Here is a 22,003-nt window from a genome sequence, read left to right as displayed (position 1 = left end):
ATTCCAGCAAATGACGGTGTGATTTCACGGCTCTGATTGGATGGGGCAGGTCTTCAGCCCATTGGTCAAACTTCCATCCTAGGAGCTCTCCCATAAGGGCCCACTCAGTGGGTGGCCGCTGGAGCACAGAGCAGGAGGCGGCAACCCCGTCTGTGGCTTTTGCCTGCTATGCTGCTTGGATGAGGCCCCTGTAGGCAATGCTGCTGGACTCTGATTATGAATTTGGGTCCGATTAACCACATGGAGCGTTTCCTGGCAGGTATTTTATTTCTCGGGGTCATCACTTGCACTTGAATGTTCACAGCAGCAGGATTCAAACAGGCAAAAAGTGGAACAGCCCCAACGCCCATCCACTGGCGAATGGACACACACAACGTGGCCCATCCACACAGGAGAGTGTCGCTCGGTCATGAAAAGAAGGGAAACGCTGACACTCGCCACCACGTGGACAGACCTTGAACACGAGGGTCCGTGAGAGATGCCGGACACGAAAGGCCACACGGGGTGTGATTCCACTTGAGCGAAATGTCCAGAACAGGCACGTCCACAGACAAGAAGTGGGTTCATGATTGTCAGGGGCTGGGGAGGGGATGGAGGTGACTGCTTTTTAGGGTGATGAAAATGCTCTAAAATTGATTTTGGCGACGGATGCATAACACTGAGAATATATGAAAAGCCATTTAACCACCTCGGAAGACCAGGTGCTGTAAGCGTAAAAAATAAAAAAAATAAGGGTTTGTAAGCTGACAAGGTCCTTACAATCTGTGAGGTCGACCGAGGGTCGCCTCGCCGAAAAAAAATAAATAAATAAATCGACATCCATGAGTTGTTCACTGAAAGTGGGCACATCACATGGTAGGTGAATTAACTCAATTAAAAAATAGGGTCACGTAAGTAAGGGGGGCTGCTTTCTGTAAGGTGTCAGGCTGCGGTACATCTGAGAACAGCCGGCAGGCAGGGGAGGCGGCGTCCAGCGAGGAGGCTGGGCATAGCTAGCAGAGTCCCAGCTGTGGTGGACGGCCAAGGAAAAGGCTGGAAAGACGTAGCAGAGGGGCCAGAACTTGCTGATAAAGGAACTGTGGGGGAGGAGGCCACTCCTGGGACACCCACCCTCAGGGCCCGGGCACCTCAGAACTGCCCGAAGCCCTGGGGCCATCGGGCTTGACAAGGCCACGGGGCTGCACAGAGCAGAGTCGAGAGCTACGTGCAGAATGATGGAGGAAGACAGCCAGCTGGCTTCGGTGGCCCTCCAGCCCGGGTGGGTGGATTTCCTCAGTCCTGTACCCGCTGTCCTCTCTGGGCTGGGCTCAGGACAGATCTCGTGGGAAATAGCCTTCGCCTTTGTTTGCAAAGTGAAGCTGGCCTCCTGAAGACCCAGTTTTCTGGTCTCCTCCCTGGAAACCTGCCCTGTCCCCTCCCTGTCCCCAGATCCCCGCTCTGCACAGTCCCGGCCCCACCGTAGGGCAAGAGGATCCAGATCCCTAAGGCTTCCAGGACCACTCTGTCGAGGGTGGCCAGACTTAGCACATCAAAACGCAGGACACCCAGTGAAACTTGAGTTTCAAATTTTCTTAAATCATTCATTTTTTTAGTATAAGTACATGCCACGCAGTATCTGGATGTACGCACGCTGGGAAAAAAAAAACCCCAAAAAGATCAGTTGTATATCTGAAACTCAAATCTAACTGGGCGTCCTGTATTCCGTCCAGCGTCTCTGACCCAGGTGACAGCAGCCTGCCGAGCACCCTTCATTTCTCCCATGGCCCTGTCACTCTGGCCTCGTGTCCATCCCTGCTCCTTGCTGCCCTCAGCATTCCCACGCCGCCCCTTTGCCCCTTCGCGTGTGAGGGCTTGTGCAGGTGCCATCTGTCTCTGAGACGGGCCTGGACCTCTTCCTCAGACAGGATTCCCCACCAGCTTTGCTCCGGACAGCAGATGGGTCTCCCTGGTTATAGCCACGTTAAGAAGGCTCGAGCCTTTCCCTCCCCTTCCAGTAAAAGCCAAGCCCCACCCCCCGCCCGGCCAGCTGCCCCCCCGGCCCTGGCCCTGCTGTGCCTGTCGCCATCCTGCCCTGCCCAGGTCACTGCCTGGCTTCTCGCCTGTGGCACTGGCTGCCTCCTGGCAAAGGCCTCTCCCAGCCTCCTTGTCTCAAGTGTGCCGGCCACCGTCCCATCGTGGGGTGTTGGCTTTGGCTTGTTTGCTTTCTCCCTTTTCTTGTGGAAATTTGCCAGCTCAGAGACGGGGTGGGGGTGGGAGGGCTGGTTCATTCTCCGCATGCCCCCATCCCCCCCATCCCCCCATCCCGAGAGGCTGCAGCTTGACTGCCCCGGGCACTTTTCCAACAAGCTGGAGCTCTGAAATCCAGCCCATCTCCAGGCTGCGACTGACTGCAGGGTGTGGGTTCTACCCTCAGGGTGCAGGAGGAAATTTAGGTTGCTCTGAGCCACCAGTTGGTGCTGCTTTGTTCCAGCCGCCTGGGGACCGTCACTCAGTGGCAGGGTCGTACTCGCCTTGCTATCTGTCCCCTGAAACCTTCAGAGACCAGAGCACGACCCCCTCAGCCGAGGGTGCTGGCCGGGTTGTTCCCTCTGACATTTTCGGAAGGTCAGCGGGGCGGCGCTCTGAGTCCTCAGGCTGGACCTTCCTGCCAGCCTGGAGGGGAGACGCACAGCATCTCCTTCCAGCCGATGGCTTGTCCTATCCCTTTAAGCCCCCCCACCAGGCCTCCTACTCACCTGGACGTGGGGTGGGGACCTGCCTGGGCCAGGGACGGACAGCTGAGAAGGCGAGATAAGCTCCTCCCTAGTGCCCCGGCCCTCCAAACCCTGGTCTGGCCTCCACTGATCTCTGTCCACGTGGAGCCACGCCAGGACCCTGCCCAGGGGACAGGGAGTCCAGACCAGGCGCGTCCACAGACGGGAAGTGGGTGAGTGGGTGTCAGGGGCTGGGGAAAAGGTGGGGGTGACTGCTGGTGGGGACGGGGTTTCTTTCTGGGGTGACAGAAGGTTCTGGAACTGAATGGAGGTGGTGGGCGCACAACACTGTGCATGCACTAAAATCACTTTAAATGGGCGAAGGATACAGTCTGTGCCCAGGGCAGGCCGCCCCAAGATGTCCCACCGTGACGCACTGATCCTTTTGAGTTACAGTTACTCAAGAAACTGCCCGTGCCAGAGGAAAAGCTTGACCTCTCTGTCTCGCTCCAGCAAGAGACGGAGCCCCCCCTTCCCCCCAGAGCCGAGAGCCAGGGCTGAGGAGCCGCTGTGAACAGGGCGCCCACCTGAGCCCACACTTCGGTGAGGGCCATCTGCAGGCCCGCCGGCTCCCCCAAGTGCCCGGCCACCTGTGTGAAGGGCTGGGGAGCCGTCCCCATGGCATCTGGGAGCCAAGCGTACCCCACGCACCTTGCGCGGACCGGGGCCTCCTGCCGTCCCGGTCTGTGTCGGTCCGATCGCTTTATTCCTAGTCCAGCCGTGAGCACTCAAGAGGAGGGGAGGGGCCATTCTCCTCCCCGACGGTTCACCGAGAACTTCATCACGATTGTAAAAAGGTTTTTGAAACGTGCAGGAGAAATTGGAATCGGGGTGGGATTTCCAGTGCCCTCGGCGAAGGCCGCACGGGGCGATGGTGTGTGTGGGGGGGTGACCCTCCAGGGACTGGAGGCCAACGAGACAGTGCAGGGCGGAGGGTCCAGAACTCACTTCCAAAGGCCTCGGCCCCCAACTGTGCTACATGGCCGCGCAGGCGGACGTGGCAAAAACAGAAACCGGAAAGGTGCAGAAGCCAAGGTCTCGGTGGATGGCCCCCACTTCAGGCGCCAGTCAAGTCCAGGTCGTCACCGACCGGCTGCAAGTCGGAGGCCCCCACGACCCCCATCTTGGTTTTGACCGATTTGCTGGAGCAGCTCACAAGCTCGGGGAAGGGCCGAGTCGCAGGCACCGGCGTGTTACAAAGGGCACGAGGAAGGACATGTGGGCAGTAGATGACGAGGTGCACAGGGTGAGTGAGGTGCAGAGGGGTCCCGGGCGCAGGCGTGTCTGTCCCCGCGGACCCGGGGTGCGACTTTGCGTGGAGCCCCTTCCTGCCCGGAGGCCGGTCGCAGCCTCCTGACCCCCGAGTCTTCCTGGCTGTCAGCTCCGTCCCTGGGGGCTTTCCACAAGTCACCTCCTAACCCAAACCTGTGTGGTCGAGGGGGCCTGTGCCAGGAATGGGGTGGAACCCAGACAGGGATTTCTGATCGCCTCACAGTGTCATGGTTGGGTTGGTCAAATGTCTCCAGGCGGACGTGACCTGAGTGTATGCTGTGCACACCGGTGATGCCTTGGTAGAAAGTAAAACGTGAAAAATGCACAACCCCCGCCCCAAACCTCAGTCCTGGGGTGGGTTATCTGGTCGTGAGAAAACAGAGATAAGACGACTGAATGTCACGTGGGGTCCCGGATGGGGTCCAGGGACAGAAAAGGGACATTCGTGGGAACCGAGGAAAGTGTGAGTGAAGTGTGCACTTCGGTTCATCACGATGCCTCGCTCTCGGTTCGCCGATGGAGACGGCGGCGTGTACCCCTCGCTCACGCACATGCCCGCGGGGGTGGGTGTGGGGCCATGGCTTGCCCGGCCACTCCTCTGCAAATCTGCAACTCAGAAACGGTTCTAAAAAGTGAGGTCTAGTCAAACAGATAGATAAGACCTGTCCAGCAAGTCACCAAACAGAAAAAGAAAAAAGAAAGAAGAAACGTAAAGAAAAAGAGAGAGAGTCTGCATCCCCCGCTCCCGCCCCACCCGTCTGTGTGTCTGTACCCCTCCTCCGGCTCTGTCTAGTCACTGAGGAAGGAAAGGGGCTCCTTTTGTATCCCGAAGCTTCGCAGAGGCCTGGGGTTTAGTTAAGTGCTCGGGGAATATGACCACTTTTTGTATCGGAGGAAAGAAAAACACTTGCCTTTTGCGGCAAGCCCCACGCCGGGGCTGGTGGAGCAGCACAGAGGCACCCACAGGCGTGAGGTGACGGTCAGAAAAAACAGGGCCAGCAACTGGCTGAGAGGAAGCGGGAGGGAGGCAGTGCGGGGTGGGGGCCGGGGGGTCAGGGGCGGGCTTGTTCCCGGGAAGGTCCCCAGCCCTGTGGATACAACGTTTCCTTTTGATAAAACCTTGGGACGAAGATGTCAGATGCGCAACCGTTGCCTCCTGAGGAAATGGGGCGGGTGGGGGACTGTCTTCGCCAGTGTCTTTGCCCAGGGCGAACTTTTGTCTCTTTATTTCTCATGTACGGTAAGAACTGCAAAAGCTGAATTTAAGGTGCGACTTCGCCAATGTGACACCAGCCACGTGCCCGGGGCGGCAGAGACCCCGGCCCACTCGGGCCTCGGATACGGCCAAAAGGAGCGAGGAGGGACCCCCCCCTACCCTGCTTACTGTCCTGCCTTTGCAAACGGGGGGACAGAGACACAGAGGCCCATTGGCTGGGGCTTAGGGCGGGCGTGGGGGCAGCGACAGGCAAAGGGCTGCGGCTCTTTTCGGGGTGATGAAGATGTCCTAAAGTTGACTGTGTCGGTGGCCGTGCGTCTGTGAATTTGCCCAGGCCACTCAACTGCACTGTAAGTGGGTGACGTGGGTGCTACGTGCATCCTGTCTCAACAGAAGCACGGGTGCCAGGGGCTCAGGAAGGGAACGGGGAGAGACGCTAACAGGCACAGACAGGGCCCCGTTTGGGGGTGATGAGAATGTTCTGGAACTAGAGAGTGGTGGCGGTTGCACAATGTTGTGAATGTACTAAAAACTTTGTGAGCTTTTACAGAGTGAATCGCCTGGCGTGTGCTCTGCCTCGCACTGTGAAGATGTCACCGGCACAGTAATAGGAGGGAGGTTCTGGGTGTCTGCGTAGTGACCCCCGCCCCGTCCCCCAACACCTTGCCACTCTTTCTCCACGCTCCTGCTGCCGGCCCCCAGTGCTGGCCGATGCCGCCCCCTGCCGGCCCCCGGAGCCACTCCTGGGAGAAGCCCACCAGCCTGCCCCCAGGCCAGACTCCCCAGCAGCCTCAGTGCAAGCTCCTCGCACAGCCAGCCCGGCCCAGGAGGGGCCGGAGTCCAGGCAGGACTCCTAGGTCTTTTCACCACGGTTTATTGATCCCCCGCGCTGTGGCCAGTCCCCTCTTGGCCCCTCCCCACAATCCTTCAGGGGGTGGGGGTCCCGGAGCAAGGCAGTCAGGGTGATCCTAGAGCTTCCGGCGCGAGGCGGGCAGGCCAGCGCCTGATGGTCTTCTTGATCCAGGACACGTAGGGGGCCACAGCGGTGGCCACGGGAGGCTTGAAGATGTCGGTGCAGGATGTAGAGCTGAAGGACAGGACTCCGGCCAGGTGGCCTTTGTCACACACCAGGGGCCCGCCCGAGTCCCCCTGCCGGCCGGAGGAAAGCAGGTCACCTCTGCCCACTGGAGGGGCCCGACGACCCCGCTGGCTGCCCCCGGCCCCGCTGGTCCGCATCTCCCTCCTGCCATTTCCTTCCTGCCGGACCCTTCACTCCTATCCCGCCCGGGGCCCCGGCAAGCACGCGTCCGTGTCACCGCCACCTTTGGTGCTGGAGCTCAAACATGTGCTGCTCCCTGACTGTGTGACTGAGGGCGAGTCACTCAACCTCTCTGCGCCTCCGTCTCTGCGTCTGAGAACGGGCGAGGGGCCGGGTCGGCCCTGGCCAAAGGCTGCCACCCTCCCCGCCCTCCCCGCCTCACCTTGCAGGGGGCCTGGTTCTTGGCCTCGGCCGCCAGGCAGACCATGCCGGGCGCGATGCCACCGTGCCAGAAGCGACTGTTGTTGCACATCCGGGTGTCCAGCACACGCACGTCCAGCTCCCGCAGCGCTCTGGCCAGCTTGCCGCCTTGCTGTGTCAGCCCCCAGCCGGCCACACTGCACCGCGCCCCCACGGCCACGGCCTGGCGCCCTCGGGGCAAGGCCAGGGCCTGGATGGTCCGGCTGCGCCTCACCTTCCCGTCCAGCTACAGGAGACAGGAGGGGCCAGGTGGGAGGGGCCGCGGGGAGGGCAGCCTGGCCACGGGGTCACCTGCCCCCCGCCCCCCGCCCGCACCTGAAGCAGCGCCAGGTCGTTCTCCAGGTGGGGGGCCGGCTTGTATTCGGGGTGCAGGACGGCCGCCCTGGCTCGGAAGGTGAGGCCGGGGTCTCTGAGAGTGTGGAGCCCCAGCACCAGCCTCAGCTGCTGGGTCCTGCGGGTGACGGGATCAGGGTGTGAGCTGTGGTCTTCCAGGCCGGACCCTGCCCTGCTCCTTCTCATCCTGTCCCCACTCTCCTCCCCCGGGAAACTGCCTGCTCCCAGGACTGCCCCAGGCTCCAGTTTGGTCCTGGCCAGGGGCGGGGCCGTGTGTCCGAAATGCAGACCCTGGGCCTGAGACTTGGCGGGCTCCTGCTGCAGCCAGTGCCTACGCAATGCCGCGGTGGTTCAATGCGCGGCTGGCACGTGGGCGAGGCTGGGCCCGTCGAGACCAAGCCTTAGAACTTTGCCTGAACTACAGAGAAACAAGCTCTTCCCACAGGAGCTGAGGGGGCCCATCCTGGCCACCACGTGAGAATCTGACAATGCGGCCAAGGGACACGGCGGCAGAGCTGAGAGACAGGCAGGCTTCCGGCCGCCTCGTGCGAGCAGCTGGATCAAGCTGTGCCTGAAGCCCGACGTCCCACTAGACGTCTCAGTTCCCTGAGCCAACAGATCCCCTTGGTTCAGTCAGCGGGTCTGGTCTGGGCTCTTCGTCACTGCCAACTTGGAGGTTGGGTGGAGCTGGGACAGGTCTACTTGGCGGCTTCCCGAGTCGGTTCTGCCGCCCTGTGGGCCAGCTCCACACCTGTGGCCACAGCGGGAGACCCATCCCTGGGCGTCGCGAGAGGCCCAGCTCCATCCAGCTGGAAGGCCCTTTGTCATAGCAAGTGCAGCCTCCCCGGGAATCCCTCCCCGGGCCTAATGTCGCATATGTCACATAGGCTTGCCTCAGCGACCACAGGGTGCAGGAGGGGGCCGCCCGTGATCCATGGCCGCTTCAGTCTTTCTGGACCCACCCCTGGGTGAGAATGGGGGACTGTGGGGTAGATTCGTGGATGCCTGGGGTGACGGGGGGGCAGGGCAGGGTCACTCACCGCTGGGCCACACAGTGGGCAGCTGTCAACACCCACTGTGGGTGCACAAGGACACCTCCACACAGGTGGGAGCCGGCTTTACGCAGCGAGACCATGTACGGGCGGGAGTAGGGGGCAGCCTCATGCCCCCCAATGATGTGGGTCTCAAATGTGTCGCCTCCTGGGGAGAGGGACAGAGAGCCAGGTTAGGGCTGGGTGCCCCACCCCCACCCTGACCCTGCCACCCCAGTCTGGGGCCTGGACCCTCACGTTTACTGCCCTAAGACGTCCAGGTCGACGGTGGGGCCATCCTGGACCTCCCCGCCCTTCAGCCCCACGTCCTGGTCACCAGTAGGTGACCCGCCCTCCTTCCGCCTGGGCACCACGGCACAGCCCCCATGCAGTGAGAGGAGCTGCTCCAAGTGGAGAAACGGGGCCCCGCGCCCCCCGGCGGGGTGTAAAGTGAGACGGCCACCGTGGAAGCAGCCGGCAGCTCCCCTGAGCAGTAAAAACACACCTCCAGACAAAAAGCTCGCACACATGCGCTCGGTGGAGGTCGCTGAACGTCCATCAGCCGATGGTGGACATGCGTGTGGCCGCCCATGCGCTGGAGGATCGCTGGGCCGTGAGAAGAGGGGGAGGCGCTGACACTCACCATGGCGTGGACGGACCCCGAACACCTGGCGCCCAGTGAGAGCTGCCCACGTGGGCCACGCGGGATGGGGGGGGCTCCACGCACGTGGCACGTCCAGAACGGGCACGTCCACAGACAGGAAGTGGGTTGGCGGTTGTCAGGGAAGTGGGGTGGGGGTTGGGGGTGACTGCTGAGGGGATCGGGGCCGCTTTTAGGGGTGATGGAACATTCTGGAACTAGACAGAGGTGCTGGTTGCATAAAACTCCAAATGTCCTGAAAGCCATTGAATTATACACTTTAAAAGGGTGAATGGTATGGCACGTGAATTCTATCTCAGTAAAGATGGGGTAAAGTTTGTTATAAAACCAATCCTAAGTTTAAAAAGGATTGATACAAAAGTTTTTTAATGTAAATCAAGTCAAAATCTTTTTGTGATTCCCATGAGTCATGGCTGAAACATCCAAACTCCCCCTGACCCCGGAGGCTCCCATCAGCGAGCCCGCCTCCTTCCCACGCCCCCTCACTCTCCTCTCCCAGCGGCTCAGGCCTCCCTGCCTTCCCCCGAAGCGCTGCAGCCCCCCAGCAGGGCCGTTCTGGTGGCCTTACCTTCCCTGCCCGCCCAGCTCTGCCAGGCCTGGCTTCCTCACTGGGTGCCTGCTCAGGAGTCTTCTGCTGGGAGACACCCTCCTCGCCACCCCTGCTCTGTTCCCTTCCTCGCGCTCACCCTCCCTGACACGGTGGCACGCAGGGACGTGCTTACTGGTCCCCCAGGGCAGCCTGGGCCTGTGCTCAGTAAATATGGGGGGTCGGTGGTGGATGGAAGGATGACAGGGAGATGATAGATGGATAATGGGTAGATGAGAGGTGAATGAATGATGGATGGAAGGAAGAAAGAGAAAAGATGATGGGTGGGTGGTTGGATACCTATCCCCCTGGGTCCCCAATTCGTCACGGAGCCATCTCGCTCGGTCTGGCCGGAAATCTGGGGTGCCTGCCACCCCATCTCCTTCCATCGCACACTCTCAGGCAGCCAGTCCCGGCCAAGCGCATATGGTTTGGGGGGCAGCCAACAGGGGCTCAGATTCTAGCTGTGTCCCCCAGGGGTGGCCCTGGGCAGGCCGCCTCATTCGTGGGGTGTGGTTTCCTGTGGTGCACTCGGGGTTTTGTACGTATGTTTGTAGGGACTCTGCGGCCGGGTGCTGCTGGGAGCCAACGGCCCGCATCTGCCCCACAGGGGACCTTTGTGAATCCTCCCTGATGACTGTCAGCTTCACCAGGTCATCAAGGTGACCGCACCAGGAAGAGCACGTGAGCCTCCATGGCTCCTGCTGAAAATGCACAACCTAAACCCAGTCTCGGGGACGCAGCAGACAGGCCCACGCGTGTCACAAATGCCAGCGTCACAGGACCCAGGGGGAAAGGGAGACGGGGCAGACGACCACGTGCTCCCTGCCAGGCTCGTCCCCACAGAGGACGCCGTGGGGACACCGGCGAGCTTTGAATGAGGCCTAAATAGGCACCCGATGCCACCGAGTCCTGCTGGGGTTGGCGGGAACGCCCTTGTCCGCAGGCCTGAGGGGCAGAGCCCTGCAGCTTAGTCCCCAGTGGCCCGGCAAAAACAACGTGTGTCTACGTTTTGCACACACACGGGGGAGAGGCGACGAGGCAGCTGAGGCAGAATGTTGACAACTGGGAAAAAATCTGTAGGATTCCCGTGACTTCTCTGTAAGATCCGATTATGCCAAAGTGAAAAACACCTAAGGTGTCTGTCCTGCAGTAACCGTCCCTCGGGCCCAGTCCCCCTGCCCGGCCCGGCTCCTCAGAGCGGCCGACGTCTCCTGCTCCGAAACCCGCCCTGGACGCTGGGTGCCAGGCCCGCGGCTCCGTCCCCACTCACCTGTCCACAGGACCCCGGGGGCCACCAGCAGCCACAGCAGAGACAAAGGGACCTCCATGGCACTGGGGGACTCGGAGTGGGTGCCGCCTGGGCCTCTCCGGCCCCTTTCTATGGGGAAGTGACTTTCACAGCCTCGTGCCCCGCAGCACACGCTGTGGCCGGTTTCTTCAGAGCGTCTCAGAAAGTGCTTTTAGAAGGTGCTGCCTCTGTGCAGGCGAAACCACAGAAACTCCTCCTCTGACACCCCTGTTGTGCAACCCCCACAGCACACCCGGCCTCGGGGGGGTTTTTGGTGTGGTTTCAACGTGATGGTTGTCTTCACCCCATTTTTCTTATCGTTGCAACGCGACATAAACTTTACCGCTCTAACCATTTGTGAGGGCACAGCTCGGCGGCCTTGGGCACACTCACGTCGTGCAGCCGTCCCCAGCGTCCACCTCCAGGACGTCCTCATCGTCCCACACTGACACTCTGTCCCTGTTACACACTCACTCCCCAGCCCCAGCCCGTCATCACCCACCACCTACTCTCTGTGTCTGTGAATCTGACTCCTCTGGGGACCTCCTGGGAGTGGGATCGCACAGGACGTGTCCTTCTGTGTCTGGTTTATGTCGCCGAGCACAGTGTCCTCAGGGCCCACCCATGTTGAGCAGGTGCCTGTCCTTTCCAGGGCTGAGTACCCGTCCAGTGTGTGTATGGACCTCACCGTGCTCCCCTAGCCCGTCACGGACGCTGCGGCTGTTGCTGGCCTCTGGTCATTGTGACTGAAGGCGGTACCAAAGTGTTTGGGACGGCGGGGGAGCCCACAAACCCGAGGCTCAGCTGCGTGTGGTGCCAGCTGGACCACCGAGGTCTGCCTTGGGCTCCCACTCCTCAGCCCTCCCCCCATGTGACCCAGATCTGTCAGTCAGTGTTCTGTGCCCTGGCTGCAGGGTGGCCCTGGGGGTGACTGGAACCTTTCAGAAACAGCCCTCACTCTGTCTCTGCTGGACTCAGAGGAATGTCTGCCTGGGGATGGCCCCAGGGTGACAGGGACCCACCTGAGGAGGCCCACACGGAGCAAGCTGAGCTTGCCGCTGTAACAAGTCACCATTCAGGGCCTGATGCCACACAAACATCCTCTCAGTTCTGGAGGCCAGAGCAGTCAGAGGGCCTCGTCGGGCGAGCCCCAGGTGTGAGCAGGGCCGGTTGCCCAGAGGGTCTGGGGAGGGGCTGTTCCCTCCCCAGGGAAGGAACATGGACACCTTGCACGGGCTCTGGAAGGCCATGGACACCTTTGGGGCTGCTATTCTGCTGATCGCAGGTCGGGGAGATAGAGTCCCAACAGAACCAGTGCCTGGATCCAGCTGTGCCTGAAACCCCCACTTCGTCAGTCACAGAAACCGGCGTAATTCCTTTCGCTCGAGTCAGTCTGAGCTGGGCATTCTGTCCTCGGCTACTGAAAGGGTCATGACAGATAAAGAGGAGGGGGCCGATGGGCTGGCGCAGGGGCCGGGGCTCTGGACGAGAGCTCCTGCTCATTCTCTCGCCCGATGGCATCGGGCACATGAGGCTCTGGGGTTCTGTCTCCACCCAGTAGGGTGTGTGAGGCTGGGGTGACTGTCAGCCTCCGGTTGTGGCGGCTCCAGTGCCGACAGAAGCCCCCATTCTGGGGTGCGAACGGCTCAGGTACGATACAGCATGGCCGCAGTACAGCCTCGCCAGCCTGGCCTGGGAGAGGTGGCCCAGAGTCACAGCTCGGCCACGGCAAGGCAGCTCTGCTCAGCCCCAGCGTGAGAAGACACCTCCAGCAGAAAGTGAAAGTGCCCAGGGGGCCAGGGAGGCCGACTCACAGAGAGAAGTCCCCATCCCTGGTCCCCGACTGGTCCTTCTATGCAAATGAGGGCTCCCAGTCCTCACAGTCTGATTGTTGCAAAGGCACAGGGATGAGTTAAAATGAAGCCGCTCCAATTGGTCAGTGAAGATGCAAATGAGTATAGCTGTGTGGCTCTGGTTGGACAGGTTGAATTTTGGTCCTAGGAGCTCACCTATAAGGGGCCGCCGGGGGCTGGCAGCCCAGTCTGTGGCTTTTCCCTGGCGTGCGCCTTGGGTGAGAGGCTCCTGCAGGCAATGGCTGCTGGCTCTGGCTATGAATTTGGCACAGTTAACCACCAGGAGTCCGTTTTAGCAGGTACATACTTCGCGGGGTCAACGAGTTTAACGAGTATTTATAGAGTGTGTTCACGGGTCCAATCTTGTTTAATCCTAACGGTCCCAGGAGCTAGGCTCCATTAGCCTAGTCAGGGTGGTCAGATCTAGTAACTGAAAATAGAGAGTGCCTGGTTAAATTTGAATTTCGAGTAGACAGAAATGTTTTTGCAGAAACTGTGTGGAAACTCCTTATAGTAGAAACGACTCGCTGTGCGCCCGAAATCCTGACCTGACTGGCAACTCTGATCTTTGGCCCGTTTTGCAGCTTAGGACAGGTTCCGACAGGGGAAGCCATTCGTCCTTGGCTAGGACGGGACGGGACTGGAACCCGGATTCTCAGACACCGCTGCCACGGGAGGCTCTGGCCCGTCTCCCCCAGCCTCGTGCACCGTGTGACTGCTGAGGCTGGTCGGACACGGCCGTGCTCCAGGGTCCCTCGCCTTGGAGCCTGTGCCACCATGCGTGAGCACCGAGTCTGGCCTCAGTGTCACCCCACCCCAGCGCCCAGCGTGAGGGCGCCTCCAGGAGGCCCTAGGCCCCAAGGTCCAAGTCACCTAGACAGTGAAGGGGGCAGCTGCTCGGTTCCAGGCCACAGAAGCTGAGCATGACGGTGGCAGCGCTGTCGCCCAGTTCAGGAGGCCCGTTCTGCAGCAGCAGCGGTGTGGGAGGAGGGCAGGGGCCGGCCGAGGGAGACCAGCTCGAGGCGGGTCCCGGGGCCCAGCCCTACTAGGACAGAGGTTGGCCGACTTGCCTCCACGTGGCGGGCGCTCGTGGGACGGCCGGGCCCTGGAGCTGCGCTCCCCAGCAGCCCGGCGAGGGGCAGAGGGGCCGCGGGAGGTCGGGGGGGTCCTGGGTCCTGACTCCAGGGTCTCCCACTGTCACACCCAAGACTGCCAGCCACTTGCTGGGCTCACAGAAAATGCAGCCCCGGGAGGGAGAGCACTTTACACCACGGTGACACTTGCCGCGGCCACCTCTAGGTGCAGAGGCTGATGGCCTGGACTCGGTGTCTGCACAGTGCTCAGAGGGGCACACACCATGGCCCCACGCAGGGGTCCAGGGACGGCTGTGGACGCTCTGAGGGCTGGCTGGGTGGCCGGTCGCGCACAGCAGGGCTCAGAGTGACCGAGGCCGGGAAGGAGGGGCACAGGTGTGGCTGCCGCAGAGGCCGGACGGCGCTCAAACCCACCGGGAACGCAGGCCGCGGGGCTGGGGACGGCGAGGGGTGTGTCCGCCCAGAGTGGCCCCTCGATGGCCCCACGCCGCCTACCAGCCGGGGTAAGCGAAGCCAGAAATGACGACGACTGGGTGAAACCGTCCACGTTTTAATGTAGGAAAATCATTCATGTTAGAAAACAAACAAAACCGTGAGGCTCCTTGGGGAAGCCGGCCGGCAGGCGCCCCGAGCGGCGCGAGCCCATGCGCACAGGCCACGTGGGTGGGACGGGGCCCTGGGTGCGCCTGTCCCCCACCTGCGCAGGGGAATCCAGGCTCCAGCCGCAGCGACAGGTCAGGCCGGGGTCACCGAGGCCTTCGTCCTGGTGACGCCATCCGGCCCCGAATCCGGCCTGCAGAAATGAAGCCAGAGGTCCGAGTGACACCAGGGAGACGCCGGGGGGGGGCACCTGCAGGAGGGCTGGGGACTGGGGGCCGTGGGGCACGCCTCAGCCTCGGCAGAGCACCCCTGGCGGCCAGGCCTGGCCCGGGCCCGCGCACGCGGGCACCGCAGCCACCGGCCCCCGAAGTCCTCTGGGGAGGCCAAAGACAGGCTGCCTCTCTGGCTTCTCGCAAAGTCGTTTTATTTAGATTCCAAACAAACCAAAGCAGAGAGAAGGGGCGGCCGCCAAGTGAGTCCGTCCTCTCGCGAGCCGGGGGACCCCGGGTCTCTGGCTCCAGCTAGCGGGGCTGCACACGGGGCCGGTCCGGGTCCTTAGGCCACCGCGGCCCCAGGCGCACGTGCTGGGCGCCCAGTACAGGGGGCGCCCAGTACAGGTGGCGCCCCTGCTCGGGGGCAGAGGACAACCCACAGCAGACGCGGGAGGGGGGAAGCCAGACCCCGGAGCCGGCGCAGGCTGCGGCCGCCTCCCCGTGCCCAGAGCCCACACAGCAGCGAGGTAAAATCTGTGCGTTTATTTGGCGGGGACGCGGTGTCAGGACTCCTCGGTGCCAGAGTCGTCCTCGTCGTCCCCGAAGCAGCTGTCGGCCTCGGCCTCGGCCTCGCCGTCCTCGTAGTAGTCGTCGTAGAAGAGGTCCGAGCCCTCGTCGGGGGCCGGGGCCTTGGTCTTCACGCAGTACTCGGCCAGCGTGGTGGGCACCTTCACACCGTCCCGCTCCGCATCCACCTTGGTCCCCAGGACCTGCTTCCTGGGGGGAGACGGGGCGGGGCGTCAGGACCCACAGCCGGCACCTCTGCGAGGCAGGGGCGACCGGCCACAGGGGACCCTGCGGCCGCACTGCCTGCAGACCACACGTCTGACCGGAGAGCACGCGGGAGGGCCTGGCCCCGGGGCCACGGGCTCACCCAGAAGGTGTGGATGGGCACGTGCCATGTGTGAGGTCACAGTGAGGGGGACCACTGCCGTGCCGGGGTGGGGGCACCCCACGGGGCAGGCGCCTGGCTGCCGGATGCCCTAGTCCCAGCGCGAAGCACGTCTGAAACTGGAGCTCGTGGGACCGGCCTGTAGCAGGGGAGGCTCGCGGCCCCTGGGGCCCCGCGGGTCACGTGGGGACACTGCCGGTGGAGCGATGGGCAGCAGCAGCCACCACAGCTCCCACGGGAGACCACGTGAGCCGCCCACAGGGAGTCACAGGGACAAAAATAGTCTGGCTTCCATTTCAGAGCCACGTGGGAGGCCAGGAGGGACTGGCGGAGGCGGCCGCGTGGGCAGGATCCCTGGAGGCGCCACGCCGGCACCCACTCTGCGACTCACGACTCTGAACGTCATGCCAGCGACAGAGGACGCCGGCAGAGCGGGAGGGGTCCGCCCAGCACCTCTGGGGACGGCTGGTGGGGGCTGGCGTGGCTGCGTCTGTCACCTCCGTCTGTGAGCCCCACACGCAGGGAGCGGGGACTGCCCAGCCCTGGGCCTGCTGTGGCAGGCGGCAGAGGACGCAGAGGTCGGAGGCATCCCTGTGCACTCGCGGGCCCCCTGGGCGCCACGTGCATGTCAAAGTCACTTAGAAACCCCCCGTGACCCGCCGCAGGCTCACTCGCAGCAGCGGCCCTGCCGAGGCGGCCGACGGTTCACCTGGGCGTCACCAGGAAGGGCCCGCCCCGGCCCCGTGGGCACGCTTGCACACGTGTCGAGACAGGGCTGGGCGAACGGCAGGACAGCGTGACACGAGGCTCACGTGGCTCAGAGTGGGGACAGGGCGGTTTGGGGACAGGCAGCGGAGCGGGCGATGCACGACGCACACGGCCTTCGGTGTCTCCACTGTGCACCGGTGGTGAGGTGGCCACATCGACGCACAAAGCTCACCAAACGAGCCCAGACGGGGTGAGCGTCACTGCACGTGCCCCCGGACCGAACCTGACCGAAAGCCGGTTCCCAGGTGGCACGTGTGGGTCCCACCCTCCGGACAAGGGCGGCGGCGACTGCCAGCGGCCGGCATCACCCATGCCTGGGGGCCGTCTGCCACCTGCTCCCGCGTGGCTTCCGCAGCTTCACCCGCATCAGCTGTGCCCACGGTAAGCTCAGACCGCGCGCCCCGTCGTCCCCACAGGCTCCCCTGGTGCCTCTTAAATCCCACGTCCCCGACAGCCATAGGCGCTTCCTGGACGCCAACGTCTACCTGGCGTCCTTCACGCCACCTGGCGCCTGGAGAGGTGGCCGCGTGGGGACGCGCACGACGGGCCACGGCCTGCCCGCCCGCACCTGCTGAGCACGCTGGGCCTTTGCCCGTGTTTGGCAACCGGACGTGGCTTCGCACGCGTGTGTGGATGCTCGTGTGGGCACCCAGGCCTGGAGCGGCTGGGTTGCAGGGCAGGGCCCTAGCTTCTCACTTACTGTTCTAATTAAAGGAGATGACAAACTGAATACGTACTTGGGAAAAACCTAATGAAGGGCTGTGTGTCGTGAGACAAACCAGAACACCACACGATGAAAAGTGACAATGGACAATGGACACGGCGGCTCCCAGAAGTGACAAAACAAGGCGGAAAGAACAGGCCGGCAGCCCGGGGCCTGAGACGGGGTTCGGCCGCCCCTCGGCACCTGCGCCAGGACACCGTGCCGTCTCTGCAGGATGCCTGCCCGTGCGCGCGTGACGGGGGACACCTGGGACCGGGGAAGGTGGCTCTGGCAAATCCTCGGTGACACGTCGCTTTTACGACCAGGAGAAACTATTCGGGATGGTTTTTCTGCCTTTGGAAACGGAATCCAAGTTTCGAACTTACAAATGCAAGGGACACGGCAGGAAGTCGTCAGGCGGGGAAAGGTAAAGCGTCACAGGGCACCAGCCTCGGTAACGGGACAGGAGCGCACCCGGCCACGGACCACGCGGCACCGAAGGCACATCACAGGCTCGCGGTGTCCCAGGACCCCTGCTGTCCTCGAAGGCCCGCCCGGGAGGGCGGGGGCTGCGGGACACCTGGGTGTCTGTCCTCTGCCACACCGTTAAGCCTGTGTGTGACACGGCCACACGCGCACGACACGGCACGCCCAGGCACCCCAGTGCATACACGGACGCGTGGGACGACGGTGTTTAAGAATACAAGGAGAGAGAGGCGAACGCCCCGGTCTGTAGACGGAAGCGGGAGAGACCGGGAGGAGAGCGCCGGCGGGCTGGGTGGGGGCCCGGCCGGACCCCGCGCGGCGCCGCGGCCCCGTGCTCACCGGATGATGTCCGTGTACTCCCGGTCCTTCCCTTTGCTCTCTTTCCACTTCCTGTACATCACGGAGGCGTCCACGTTGGCCGGGGAGAAGGTGTTGGGCTCGTTGAGGAGGGAGATGACGCTCAGGAGGATGGTCCTGCGGGACGGGGTCAGCGGTGGGGCCAACGCTGCCACAGGGGCCGCAGGCCAAGCGCGGCCCCCGGCTGCCCTTGGCTAGAGGGCGCCCGGAGTCCAAGCTCTCTGGCCTCTCCGGGCTGAGAGTCACTGGGGCAGCGTCTGGACACCCCGTGAAGCCAGCACCCACCCAGAGGCCCCCCAGGACCTCAAACACCAAAGTGACATTGTCTGGCCTTCTCCCCCCCAGGCCCGACCTGCCTGCTGGCCTCTCCCCACGCACGGTGCCTGCCCGGAGAGGCGGTCCCTCCGCGCCCTGCCACCTTTCACTATGGCCGGGGCTGCTCTGAGGACAGGCAGGCGAGGATGGGGCTGGGCCGGGGCAGGGCCACAGCGGGGCGGCCCGCTCAGGCACGGGGCCCAGTGTGAGCTGAGGGGGGAGAGGCCCCAGGGCCCGCAGCCGTGGACAGCAGAGATGGCAGGACCCTGAGAAAAGGCCCGTTTCGGCACAAGCCTGCCAGAGCACGGCGAGGGGTGCGGGCTCCGAGGGCGGCACAGGTGTCCCCCACATGCCCACGTCTGTGTCCCCAGGGCTGCGGCGGGTCAGCAATGCCGGGACACAGGGCCTGCCGGCGGACCCCTCACCTGACGTTCTGGGTGGGGTTCCACCGTTCCGAGGGCAGCTCCCCGCTCTGGGGGTCGTCGACCGGCGGGTGGAGAATGGAGATGCACACGTCCCCCGTCTGTCCGGGGACAGGAAGACGGGGTCACTGCCCACCCAGGTGCCCGTCAGGCCGCACCGTGCCCCCTGCCGCCCCCTTATAGAGCGGGGAGGAGCGGGCTCACCTCGTAGATGTTGGGGTGCCACATCTTGGTCAGGAAACGAAAAGCCGGCGGGGAGTAGGGGTAGTCGATGGGGAACTTGAGGCGTGCCTGGGGGGTGGCAGAGAAGTGGGGATCAGCCAGGGCTGCCGCTGCTGTCCCCTCAGCACCACGTGTGGGAGCAAGCCGGCCAGGACAGGCCACCGCTTGGGGACTTCTCTCACAAGCACACGAATGAGAACAGCAGCCTGTGATGGACACCCCCAGCTCAGGAGGCCTGCCCAGCCAGGCGGACGTGTGCTGCGTACTAGTCGTGAGGGACACCCCCGCCACCCCTGCCCCTCACAAGCCTGGGTCCGGTACACAACAGGCTGCCTGGGGCTTCTGGGGGTCGCTAGGCTGATCGTGGTCCCCACCCTGCTGCTGGGAAGTATGGGTGACCGCCCAGGGAGCAGTTCTGAGCTTGACTGTGGCCCAGGCCTGTAGGAGGGATCAGGAGGCTGAGCCTGGGCCTGAGCTCAGACCCGCAGACATCCCACCGCCTGCGGGGCCCAGGGTGGGCTCAGACCCGCAGACAGCGGGGCCGGGCCCCGTGGGCCTCTGCACGGTGTGGGACGCCCGCCTCAGTGTCCAGCTTGTGGAGAGGATTAAAATCTCGTGGGTTCCCTTGGCAATCCCCGACACCTCTGTGAGCCGGGCCCTGTGGAGATGAGTCAGTGCAGGGTGGACAGGCTCTCTGCCTGTGGGTGTCCATCTTGGGGGGGTCAGAAAGATCATGGGGTAGACAGGGAGCACCTGACCGGGTGACAGGGCTGCACAGGCTCAGCAGGTAAGGGTGTGCCACTACTGAGGCCCAGCCCCAGGCTTCGGGATCCCGGAGGGCCTGGTGTGTGGCCGGCGGGGGCCACAGGAACCTCTGTGGAGCAGGGCCACTGGGGCGTTTGGGGCATGGGCAAGTGTGCAGGGGAGGGGACCTGGACCCCAGTGGCCCCCCTCAGCACACTGCGCCACCTGGTGCCCTGACCAGGCCAAGCCCCCCACAGCCAGTGCAGGAGAGGAGGCTGGGAAGTGACTGTGGCCCCGGGCACCTCCCCCGCCTCCCACCGGGCCGATCACGCCGGGACCCAGAACTACCCTGGGCCCCACGCTGGCTCCTTTCAGAACAGGCCCTGGGGCAGGTCAGACCCAGGTCCAGCAGCGTCCCCTCCCAGTCCGTTCTTTCCAGGAAAATGGGATTATCCCCCTCAACAGCCTGGGATGCTCTACCCACAATCCCTTGCAACCGCCTAGTGGGCAACAGCCAGACACCCACGTCCTTTCCTCCCAGGCCTGCGAACTCACTTAAGAGTTCTGGCCTCGGGGGTGGGGGGCTCCGTTACCCCGCTTCTGAGCAGAGCCCTTATCCTCATAGCCAGCCGCTCCCTGAGACACACAAAAGAGCTTGGGGAGGGGGCTGGTTACACCCTTCTGTCATCAGCCCCAAATCCGATGGGCAGGCTGGATTCCAGATACAGCACTCAGCCCCGGAGGCTCATGCTCCCCCCGGCCCACCCCTGCAGCGAGGACTCACCCCCAGCAGACCAGGCAGCACCCTCCGGCCACTGAGCAGGCAAAAACACGGGCCAGAAGTGCAAACATGGACATGTGTCCCGCGGCACCGCCCCGCCCCGCCCCCGCCGCTCGGCCTCCAGCCCGGCAGAGCCTGGCAGGGCCCGGCCTGCTGCTGGCAGGCGGCGATGGGCGGCTCCGACGCCGATGGCTCACTCTCCACCTCTCCCGCAGGGAGACCCCCCTAGCCCGTGCCGCTGGCTCGAAAGGGCCACCCCGTGATGGGAGAGTACTCGGTCCTTCCCCGGCCAGTCTGGGCTCAGATCCTGAGGTCAGAATCCGCCCCGGGGTTCTGGCCCGAGTCCTTTGTCGTGGTCCCAGGGAAAGCACTCACCCCCCTCATCCCAACAACAACAGAAAGGAACTGTTTGCAACTCAACCACCTCGGAGGTGGGAGAAACAGCCGGGAGAGTGGGATTCTGGCCTCCAGAAGCCACCTGCTCAGTGCGACCGGAGAAAGGCCAGTTGGGGTGAGGGTGGGGCCGGAGGCCTGGGGTCGGAGGGGGCTCCCAGGGGCAGGCAGCAGGACGGGAGCGACGGCCCTCAGGGTTCCCGGGTAGAAGTGGTTACGTAAAGCTGGGGAGGAGGCCGCGAGGGCTTGGCCCGCTGCACCCAGCCAGGGTGGCCGCTTTCCAAGCACAAGCGGGTCCTGGCTGCCAAGGCCCCGTCCAGGCCTTTGTTGGAACCCGAGCAAGTGGCCGGAGCCAGCCGCGCCCCCACCCGCACCCTGCTGGCCTCGCTCCCGCCCCCAAGGCTGGCGCTCCCCAACAATAGTGCTTGCTGGTTCTGGGGTGGCCTCTTTGTCTCCTTCGGGCAGGGGGCAGGGAGGGCAGTTGAAGCCTGGGTCAGCTAGGGCAGGGCGGAGGGACGGACACCGGGGGCTGAGCCGTCCCAGGACCCCATACCCGAGCCAAAAACGGAGGCCCGGGGCCTCCTCTCCGGGGGCCTGAACCTTCCTTGGAGGAGACCGCGAAGTCCTCGGGGGGGCCCCCCAGGGCCCGAGGGACCCCGGCGTGGGCGCCGGACCACCCCGGCCGGGCGCGGCGTCCGACGCGGGCTGCGGGCTCACCTTGAAGTAGCCGCCCTCGTAGTAGGTGTTGGGGGGCCCGAAGATGGCCACCTCCCAGTTGTACAGGTCGCCCTCGTCCACCAGGGTCACCCGGAAGCCCTCCACCGGCTCCTCCTGCAGCCCCTTGAGCTCGAGCAGCAGCGCCTTCTGCGAACTGGGCACCAGCGGCCGGGCCATGGCGGCGGCGGCGGCGGCGGCGGCGGGGCCCGGGGTCGGGGGCGCGCCGGCCCGCGGGGCCGCCGCGAGCGCGCGGGACGGGCCGGGCTGCGCGCCGGCCGGGGGGGCGCCGGGGCCGCCTTCCTCCTCTGCGCCGCCGCCGCCGCCGCCGCCGCCCGGGGCCCCCGGGCGCTCCACTCGCTCTGGCGCCGCCGCCCGCCCGGCGCCCGCCTCGGCCCGGTCCGCGCCCCGCCCCGCGCTGCGCCTGCGCGCCCGCCCGCGGGGCGCGCCGGGAAACCGAGTCCCCCGGCCCCGGGGCCGCGGAGCGCGCGCCGAGCGCGACCGCCGGGACGGAGCGGGCCGCGCGCGCAGGCGCCTTGGCGCTTCGGACGCCCTGGGAGGCCGCCTCGCCCCCAGCCCGGACGAGCTCCCGGACGCCTGTGCGCGGGGACGCGGGCAGGCCTGGGCTGCGCCGGCCCGGCCCGGCCCGACCCGCCGGGCTTTTGGGGCCTTTTTGTGACGTCCCGGCGCGGGGCGGGGCGGGGCGGGGCCGGGCCGGGGGCGGG

At 64.2% G+C, this 22,003-nt stretch overlaps 2 protein-coding genes across 3 annotated transcripts; both read right to left on the bottom strand.

Annotated features, from left to right (window-relative positions):
* Positions 1-6,083: 6,083 nt before the first annotated feature.
* GZMM (granzyme M) lies at positions 6,084-11,122 on the bottom strand. Its single transcript, XM_039839030.1, has 5 exons — positions 10,645-11,122; positions 8,134-8,293; positions 7,076-7,211; positions 6,723-6,986; positions 6,084-6,390 (listed from the first exon to the last, which is right to left on the bottom strand). Exons 1-5 carry the CDS (start codon positions 10,700-10,702, stop codon positions 6,199-6,201), a joined length of 810 nt encoding a protein of 269 aa, XP_039694964.1. The 5' UTR covers positions 10,703-11,122; the 3' UTR covers positions 6,084-6,198.
* Positions 11,123-14,143: 3,021 nt separating this feature from the next.
* Positions 14,144-21,664, bottom strand: CDC34 (cell division cycle 34, ubiquitin conjugating enzyme). Of its 2 annotated transcripts, XM_039839022.1 has the most exons (5): positions 21,282-21,664; positions 18,629-18,715; positions 18,428-18,525; positions 17,670-17,804; positions 14,946-15,198 (listed from the first exon to the last, which is right to left on the bottom strand). In XM_039839022.1, exons 1-5 carry the CDS (start codon positions 21,456-21,458, stop codon positions 14,985-14,987), a joined length of 711 nt encoding a protein of 236 aa, XP_039694956.1. In that variant the 5' UTR covers positions 21,459-21,664; the 3' UTR covers positions 14,946-14,984. The 2 variants fall into 2 exon arrangements, with proteins under 2 accessions (XP_039694955.1, XP_039694956.1); XM_039839021.1 differs by lacking the exon at positions 18,428-18,525 and having other exon boundaries at positions 14,144-15,198; positions 21,282-21,503.
* Positions 21,665-22,003: the final 339 nt, after the last annotated feature.

Source organism: Pteropus medius, unplaced genomic scaffold (genome assembly GCF_902729225.1).
Source record: "Pteropus medius unplaced genomic scaffold, Ma_sr-lr_union100, whole genome shotgun sequence".
Lineage (NCBI taxonomy): Eukaryota > Metazoa > Chordata > Mammalia > Chiroptera > Pteropodidae > Pteropus > Pteropus medius.
Note: the sequence above shows the minus strand (reverse complement) of the source record. Positions and strands in the feature narration are given on the sequence as shown.

Bases quoted from the DNA above. Each gene is read 5' to 3' on its own strand.
- GZMM (XM_039839030.1), bottom strand. From the start codon at position 10,702: ATGGAGGTCCCTTTGTCTCTGCTGTGGCTGCTGGTGGCCCCCGGGGTC. The intron at 7,212-8,133 runs GTGAGTGACCCT...CGTCACCCGCAG, and splicing joins GCCCACTGTGTGGCCCAGCG to GACCCAGCAGCTGAGGCTGG. The intron at 6,391-6,722 runs GTGAGGCGGGGA...TCCGGCCGGCAG, and splicing joins AGAACCAGGCCCCCTGCAAG to GGGGACTCGGGCGGGCCCCT.
- CDC34 (XM_039839021.1), bottom strand. From the start codon at position 21,458: ATGGCCCGGCCGCTGGTGCCCAGTTCGCAGAAGGCGCTGCTGCTCGAG. The intron at 18,716-21,281 runs GTGAGCCCGCAG...GCCACCCCCCAG, and splicing joins ACGAGGGCGGCTACTTCAAG to GCACGCCTCAAGTTCCCCAT. The intron at 17,805-18,628 runs GTGAGCCCGCTC...CCCGTCCCGCAG, and splicing joins GGCACCCCAACATCTACGAG to GACCATCCTCCTGAGCGTCA.